Source organism: Camelina sativa, chromosome 14 (genome assembly GCF_000633955.1).
Source record: "Camelina sativa cultivar DH55 chromosome 14, Cs, whole genome shotgun sequence".
Taxonomy (NCBI): domain Eukaryota; kingdom Viridiplantae; phylum Streptophyta; class Magnoliopsida; order Brassicales; family Brassicaceae; genus Camelina; species Camelina sativa.
The window spans coordinates 10,366,343-10,375,671 of record NC_025698.1 but is presented as its reverse complement, the minus strand read 5'-3'; the positions used below and the strand labels follow the sequence as shown (position 1 = coordinate 10,375,671).

Here is a 9,329-nt window from a genome sequence, read left to right as displayed (position 1 = left end):
TAGTACACCATCAAGGTGATCTGCCCATGCTCCTTTTCTCCGTCCGAGTCGTTTCTTCAGTCCATCTACGATTGATTTGTTCATCGCCTTGATTTGACCGTTTCCTTGAGGATATTGGGAAGTTGACGTACTCAGAAGAATTTGCCACTTACTCAAGAAACGCCTGGTGATGAGCGAGGTAAACTGCGTACCATTATCGGTGACGATCTCATAAGGAAATCCGTGTCGGCATATGATGTTTTTCATATGAAATTGGTCACGTCCAAAGATTGGACCTTAGTGAATGACTCTGCTTCCACCCATTTAGTGAAGTAATCGGTTAGTACAAGGACGAACTTCTTGGATCTCGACGGCGGGAGAGGTCCAATAAGATCCATTGCCCAACGCATGAAGGGGTACGGGGCCATTAGAGTACTTAGTAGTTCGGGCGGAACATGTCGCATTGGCCCATGACGCTTGCAGGCTTCACATTTCACCGAAAAGGCCTCACAGTCGGCTACCATGGTTGGCCAGTAATGACCATCCTTCTTGATTTTCAAAGCAAGTGCCCGTCCACCGGAGTGATTACCACCCTCACCTTCGTGTACTTCCATCTTGATTCGTTCGGCCTCCTCGCGGCTAACGCATGTAAGGAATACTCCAGACGAACTGCGACGGTATAAGGTTCCATCCAAAAGGACGTATCTTGCACTTCGAGATTTTAAGCGCCGAGCAGCCCAACGATCTGGCGGGACGACCCTTTCAGAGATATACAACTTAATCTTGATTTGCCAATCATCCGGTGGCTTTGTAACATCCGTTAGGTCTTCTATCGGCTCGTCAACTTCCATTGGAACCAAATCGTCGTTGATAACGGTGACCAGGTTGGCTAGATCGATGCTGAGTGCATCAACGCACTCAACAGGAATCGTGCGCCGCAAATCTGGATCCGAGCGATTTGCCAAGGATGCAAGAGCATCTGCCGATGTGTTCTCGCTTCGTGGAACTTTTGTCAGAGAAAAAGAAGTGAATTCCTCAGACAATGTCTGGACCAACTGACGGTATGCACCCATTCGCTCGTTCTTTTCATCGAACTCTCCACTGAACTGACTGACCAATAGCTGGGAATCACAGAAGACTTGCAGGTGTGTTACTCCTAGTCCTCGTGCTAATCAAAGTCCTGCGACAACGGCCTTGTATTCTGTCTCGTTATTGCATGCTTTGAAATTGAGCTTTAAAGCTTGCTCAAGCACCTCGCCGCTGGGAGAACGGAGAATGAGTCCCACACCGGATCCCTGATGGGATGACGAACATGGTCCAATGCTCTTCCCTAAGAGTTGGGTCTCCGAGCTCAGGAGAAAGCTCGGTAATGAAATTGGCTAGGACTTGTGACTTCAAGCTTGCCATGCGTCCGGACTGAAGGGGGCTATGGAGGATAGTTCAGAGCAGCTGATCGGTAAACACGGCGATGGAATGTGACTGAAAGTAAGGTCGAAGTTTACGCGCTGCAGTGATCACAGCGAGAGCCAATTTTTCTAGCGTAGGATATCTTGACTCTGCGTCGTTGAGGGCTTTGCTAGTATAGAATATTGGTCTTTGATCGCCGCGGTCGTCTCGGACTAGCATGCCACTAACAGCCGAGCCAGAAACCGAAACGTAAAGGTATAACGTCTCGCTATTTTCCGGCTTGACTAGCACCGGTTGACTGGTCAAATATTCCTTCAATTGCCGAAAGGCGATCTCGCAAGCGTCGTCCCAATGAAAATCCTTGTTTTCCCGGAGGAGCTGATAGAAAGGAAGGCATTTATCCGTTGATCGGGCGTTGAAACGATTTAGAGGAGCGATCCGGCCAGTCAAGCGCTGCACTGCCCGTTTGTTAGTAGGGGACGGGAGGCCAAGTAAGGCTTCAATCTGTTTGGGGGTGGCTTTTATTCCTCGCTCAGTAACGATGTATCCTAGGAATTCGCCCGACGTGACTCCAAACATGCACTTCGTTGGATTCAGTTTCATCTGGAATCGATCCAAAATGTCGAATCATTCAGAGAGATGCTGAATATGCTGCTCCGCGATTAAAGACTTGACCAACATGTCATCGATAGAGACCTCCATAGTTCGTCCGAGCAGATCGGCAAACATCATATTGACCAACCTTTGGTAGGTTGCCCCGGTGTTTTTCAATCCGAATGGCATAACTTTGAGCAATATGTTCTTCTATCTGTGATGAACGCTGTTTTTACGCGATCCGTCGAACTCATGGCAATCTAATTGTATCCTGAGAAGGCGTCCCTGAACGAAAGCAATTGGTTCCCTATTGTGGCTTCGACGAGTCGGTCTATGTGCGGCAAAGGGAAGCTATCCTTAGGACACGCTTTGTTCAGATCGGTGAAATCCACACAGACTCTCCATTTTACGTTTTTCTTTTTTACGAAGATCAGGTTGGCCAACCAATCAGGATATTGGACCTCCATTATTTGATCTGCTTTGAGTAAACGCTCGACCTCGTCTTGGACTGCTCTTGCCTGATCTAGACCCAGACGCCTCCGTTTCTGTCTAACTGGTTTGAATGTTGGGTCGATATTGAGCGTGGCAGATGACGTCGGGGCTAATCCCGACCATATCCTTCGTTGACCAAGCAAATGTGGAGGATCGATATTGTAGGAAAGCGATGACCTGTACCTTAATATGGTCTTCCAGTTCGGCCCCCACCCCGACAGTTTGTGATGGATCCGTAGGGTCGATTTTTGCTTGGATTATCCGACATTCCGGAGATTTGAGAAGGTCTCACTCTGGCTTATGGGGACCGAAGAGATGGTCCCTGCTCTGTAATTGCTATGCGTCCTGGTTATTCCTTTGTTTTTTTTCGATGACAGAACAAGATCGGGCCATCCCCTGATCACCATACAACGTACAAATCTCGGTGCAATCTTCGGGCGGGCCTAGTATCATAGTTATTCAGCCTCGGTAAGGGGAGTTAGCTCGCTCGGGGTTCTGTCCCCGTTGTCGCTTTGGAGGACGAGGTAGCTCGTTCTCTTGGGACATCTTTTCTTGACGGTCGGCGAATACTTGACTCGCTGGCTGTTGAATATTATTAGCATGGCTGTTGTTTGCGTAACCTCGACCACCCCGCCAGCCTCCATGACGACCTCTCCCTCCTCGGGAACCTCGGGGTTGGAAAACGGCTTCCACTTCACCAGAAAGATATTTTCCATAGAGGTAGTTCTTCAAGTGCATGCACTCGTTTGTTGCATGGCCATGTACCATATGGAAATCACAGTACAACTCCTTTGGTTCGAACGTCGGTTTGCTTTGGCCATCGGCTTCTGAAACCGCATGAACTATGCCCTTCTTTCGGTCCTGAGGGTCGTGATGCTTTCGAGGCTTGTGGTATTCTTCTCGATTCCTAACCTTCGTGGGGGCTGGAGGTTCTAGTGCCGTTTTGGCGGCCAGCTTGGCGTCTTCATCTTCCACGAGTGCAAACCGGGAAGCTCGATGTAGCGTGTCGTCGAGATCTTTGGGTTCCCGGATGTTGAGATCCTTTCGTAATGTCGAACCGGGAAGTAGACCTTTTCTAAAAGTAGCTATTGCGGCATCTTCCGGGACGGAAACATTTGCCAGTTTTTCTTTAAATCTGTCCAGAAAACTACCAATAGGCTCGCCAGGTTCTTGGGCCATCAGAGATCCAAACTCGTTATACCTCGTTCAATGAAAATTCGGTAATGCTTGAGAAAAGCTGTGGACAGCTGGTTAAAGTTGTCGATTGAATTCGATTAAAGCCGCGTGAACCAAGTCAGAGCGGGACTGGAGAGACTGTCGACGAACAGTTGGCAGTACCCAATATCCCGCTGTTCGTCAGTAAATCGCGCCTTGGCCACGATTGCAATGAAAGATGTCATCAAGTGGACCGGTTCCTTATCGCCAAGGTAAGTCGGGAGCCTCAACTTAACGTTCGGTATGGCGACTTGCAGAATCCGCTGAGTGAAGGGGGTTCGCCGAGTGACCTCGACGATCCTGTCGATTTTTGGAGCTGTGCTGATAGCCCGGTGGAGGAGAGAGAGAGAGAGTGAGAGAGAGAGAGAGAGAGAGAGAGAGAGAGAGAGAGAGGTGACAATGGCGGATACTATCATCAACAGCTTACCTCCAACACACGACACCAAATCTCCATATTATTTCCATCCATATTTTATTCACCAGTTCACCGTATTCGTCAGTACCTTATTCGAGAAACTCAGCGAAGCCAAAGACAACTACGTCATGTGGAGAATCCGATTTCTTGATTTACTCAAATACACGAACAAGATCGGGTTCATCGACGGTACTCTCGAGAAACCAGACCCTGCCTTGCCTTACTACGAGCCATGGAAACAATGCAACTCGATGGTTCTGTGCTGGCTGATGAACTCGGTGACCGAAACGCTTCAAAACCATGTTCTGCACGCTGAGACTGCGCATAAAGCGTGGGAAGATCTCAGGCGTGTGTTTGTTCCATGTTTTGATTCAAAGATCTACGAGCTTCGTCGGAGTCTCGCAACGCTGAGACAAGGTGGTGACTCTGTGGAAGAGTATTTTCGGAAATTTAGTAAAGCTTGGATGGAGTTGTCGGAGTATGATCCTGTCCCCGAGTGTAACTGCGAGGATGCGAAAGGAGCTGAAGAGGCGAGAGAGAAGGAGCAGCGTTACGCGTTTCTGATGGGGTTGAACAAAGATTTGGACTACGTGAGAACGCGAATCATGTACAAGAAGATTCCTCCGTCTCTTCACGATGCTTACGTTATGGTTAAGCATTCAGAATCGATTATGAATTTAGGAATTGCAGGTCGATCATCATAACTTTTTTCTCTGTTTTTGTTTTTTTAGATTTTAGTGTTTCCTTTTGAGTTGTTTTCTTAAAAGCCATATTGGAAAATGATGTTCATGATCTGAATTTTTTTTATTGATTACTGGTTAGCATAACAACTAAAGAGGAATATGAGCATGGTTATAGATGAATGATATATACAAATATGTCTCAAAACAAATATAATTGATGAAATAACAAAGAACTAGGATTCTTTTTTTATAACAAAAAAAAGAGATACATCAGCGGCCAGCTTCAATGTTCAATATTGGTACAATATTGATGCTGTCATAGCCAGTGCTAATTGTATCGCCTTGTGTTGATAAGATTTGAATGTCGAGCAAGTTTTCAATCTCCTCTGTTTCAGGATACTGATCCGAGCTCTTATGTTTAGTTGTTTTGACTCTCAAGGCCTCTAACTCTACAGCTACTTCCTTCATCTTTGGCCTTTCCTCTCCCGTCACTCTTATACACTCAAGAGCAACTCTCGCAGCTTCATGGATCTCTCTCAGATTATCCTCGTTCATCACTTGCCGGTCAATAATCTCATGCAATCTATTCTCTTTCATGGCAGAAGCAAAGTAACTCACTAAATGTTTCGAGGTTTGTGGCCGTTCAAAGCACAGTGCTGTTTGACCTGAGAGAAGTTCCATGAGGACCACCCCAAAACTATAAACATCACTCTTCTCGTTTAGAAGCCCTGTGTTGTAGTATTCTGGGTCTAAGTAACCTAGAGTGCCCTGCACCATAGTTGTGAGCTGCTCTTTATCCATCGGTATCAGCCTTGAAGCACCAAAGTCAGCTACTTTTGCAGTCAAGTTTTCATCCAAGAGAATATTAGCCGTCTTGACATCCCGGTGAATTATGGGAATAGAAGCAGAGGAGTGAAGATATGAGAGGGTTCCCGCGACTTCTATGGCTATCCTCAGACGGTGTTCCCAAGTTAGAGAAGTACTAAACATGGAACCGTGCAAGTGATCGAAAAGGGTGCCACTCTTAATATACTCATAGACCAATAAGAGGATTTCAGTCTCCAGACAGCAGCCAAAAAGCTTGACCACGTTCCTGTGGTTAATTTGTGAAAGCACGAGCACTTCGTTAATGAACTGCTCAACTTGGCTATTGTCTCCAAGTCGAGCTTTCTTTATAGCAACTATAGAGTTATCTGGTAATATCCCTTTGTAGACTGTTCCCTGGCCTCCCTGACCCAAGATTCTACTTTCATCATAACCATTAGTTGTTTCCTTCATGCCTACCTCAGTAAATATTTTAACATCATCATTTAATGGCCCTGCTCCTGAGAGTCGCTGTATCAACATACCACCGCCATTTTGCTCGAAGAATTTTTGTCGGAGCTCAGTGTTTTTATGATGCCTCATTTTCTGTTTTATATAACTAACGCCAAGCAGGATAACCCAGAAGCCGATGATGGTTCCTGATCACACACATGACACATCATAGTCACATAGATATGACTAGAATGAGTTTATATGGAAAACAATAAAACCTGAAATATTGATGAACGCTTACCAAGAAGAATTATAGTCCATCCAACGTCTTTACGCTTGCAGTTCATAGTGTTGGTATCTAAGTGGTAACCAGATTGGCACTTACAATAGAAGCCTCCAGCCTTGTTTCTACAGGTGTTGGGATCTGAACAGTTATGCCTACTACTAGTACACTCATCAATGTCTGGCCCAAGGAAAAACAGAGCAAGATACAACAACAATTAACTTCCAAAAGAAGAAAGAAGCAAAATAAATTATTATGAAGTATACTAATACCATGGCAGCCGTATGAAAGGTATGGATTCCCCTCAAAACCTTCAAAACATTTGCACGAGTGGAATCGAAGCATGTGCTATTCCCACCACATATGCTCTTGTTTCCAACTTGTTCGCATGTTTATTTTCCAATGGACCAATCTAATACTACAGGGAAGTCTGCGACATTACGCAGATTCTTAAGATACTCCAACGCATCGAAGTTAAATGTACCATTTTCAACGAGAAAGGCATAGCTGCAAGGATTAAAGCTATGCACAAAAGTGTGGTTGTTAAAGCTATATGGTTCGACTCTGAAGAAGCTGCTCCCCCTAGGGACAGAACTCTCGCAGCAACCTTTACCAGAACATTCTCCATTTGCCTCCGGAGGAGAAGCACAAATTGACATGCATCCAAATGCGTGATTAGCAACTCCGTAAGTGCTCAAAAATGCGAAAGTGTTGCAGCCTACTGCAGTAAACTTGTTCTTGGTGGAGAGACTTAAATTACCCAGCCTAAAAGTATTGTAAAGCGAACCACTCGAATTTCCTCGGCTATTGTAGCAAGAGTAGGAAGGGGGAACCCGAACACGTAGCTCGCCACTGTGAGAAATATTGATAGCTGGAATGTTGCCAAAGAGTAGCTCCTCTTTCTCATTACAAGTAAGTTGGAAACTACGAGGGTCTCCATAGTAACAACCTGGAGAAGTGCCAAAAGGGTACTCGATTGTGACATTACCACATCTAGTTTGGAAACCTTGAGGAGGTTGAGGTTGTCCCCTAACCAGCTGCGTATAAGCAAAGTAGAAAATAACCACCAAGATCAGAGCCTCTTGCAACTTCATCTTCTCCTTCTCTCTTTTTTTTTTCTCACTTTCTTTTAGTCTTTCTAAATTGGTTTCTCTATGAGTTTTATCTCATCTCTCCGAGGCTTCTGCTTATTATAGCTAAGACCCCAATCTTGAGATGTTCTCTTGACTTGTTTTCGTTGACCTGTCCAAACTTTCCAAATAATTGCAGGAATCTTGCTGTAGTAAGTATTTTACTACACTGAACAGACCAGAAGTAGTGAACTTGTCCAACATTTATCTTCAATGTTGCCTTGTAAGGAAGATATAATTGTAACAATTGGACATGTCAAACAATTTGGTACAAATCATATAGTATTGATTAGTTTTTTAATCATATAAAAAGTGTACCATAGAGTGCTTAAAAAAAAAAAGTGTACCAAAGCTTGTTATTGAATGGAGATTAAAAACTACTAACCCAAGATTCCGACCGGTTCCATCACTCTATTCACGCCATTTACATTCTTATTTAATATCCCAACGTCTATGTCTCTTTCAATTTAATTTTGTAGGAACACACAGATGACAACCACGTACGACGTTGACCTACGTCTATATCTATTTCATTTCAATGATGTTGTTAAATGGTTGACTTGTCGACGCCTCAAAATTACACCTCAAAATTCAATCTTTTTAGTTTTTACTTAGAAGAGTATATATTTACACCTCAAAATTCAGGTCTTATTTTTCAATTACGAAAATTTGGCCTTGTCCAGTTGTGGCCATGCAGGAATGAGAGACTAGTGATGATCAAAGTATGATCTCTGTTTCTTTTGTAGCTTTTTATTGAATTAAATTAGTGCTATAATCCTTCAAGGGTTTACCCTTCGTTCTATGACTTTTTTCTTTTTTGTTAAAAAGCTTTCAAATTAAATGCATAAAAGTAATACAAAAATATGATTTTGACGTCATATAGTTTTTGAAAGTAGTTAAAAGGATAAGAACACACAATTAAGTGTATTCTAGATTAGAAAAAGAGAAATCAAGGAACTCGGGTGTTTAACCACGACCACAGCGGCCACCACGACCACGTTTCCCATGTCTTCCAACCGTAGTCCATTCATTCTCTTGAACTTTTTGTGTAGGTTTTATTGACCTCCCTCCTCGAGTCCTTAGAGAGAAGTCACCAATCTCAAAACATGTATCTAAGGAAGCAAACGTATTGCTCCCAAAAATATTCTTGTGCACAACTTCAGTTACCAATAGAGGAGAGCCAATCATTGAAGAAGTCTTAGTTGGTGCAGCCTTTGAAGAGGCCAAAGTAGAGGGAACAGAGATGGCGTTTAAAGACGCAGTAGAAGGAGATAAACCATGTACAATGGCAGTTGGTGTTGATGGTCCCTCTTCTGATATAGAAGAAGAGTGAGTTAGAGAAGAGACAATATCTGTCTGAGCTTTTTCAGAAGAGCGAGTGGAGTTGGCTGGGGGAGAGACAACATTTTGCTCTTCAATTGGTGCAACAACCTCTGAAGGAGAACCCTTTGAAGGAGTGGAGACAGTATTGGACTGGCGAAGAAGGAGGCATATAGTTTCTTTATGTCCTATGTGACCACATTTCTCACACTTTTTTGGGAGCCAAGAGTACTCAACATCTACCATTGAGACATTACCTAACTTGTCAGCAGCTGCAATCCTCTGTGGAAAAGGCCTGTCTAATTCCACTTCCACCATCAACTTAGTCTCACCCATAAGGGTTGGATCCAACCTTGGTTTGCTGGTTAGCATGGGTTCTCCTAATCCTGAAGCTATCCAACTAATTCCCCAATCTGAATAAAGGCAGCTTGGGATGTTCTTTAAAATCACCCATACGGGAACCGAAGTGATCTCAGGTAAAGCTAAAGAAGCAGTGGGTGTCCAAAGTTAAAGTCAACATCTACCTTTCTATGACTTAGAGAACAAGATTTGCA

The 9,329-nt window shown here is 44.1% G+C and overlaps 1 protein-coding gene and 1 pseudogene across 1 annotated transcript; one reads left to right on the top strand and one right to left on the bottom strand.

Moving 5' to 3' along the window:
* On the top strand, positions 4,087 to 4,806 carry LOC104743432. The gene has a single exon (XM_010464515.1). The coding sequence runs from the start codon at positions 4,087 to 4,089 to the stop codon at positions 4,804 to 4,806; it is 720 nt and encodes a 239-aa protein (XP_010462817.1).
* LOC104740828 lies at positions 4,934 to 7,646 on the bottom strand (annotated as a pseudogene).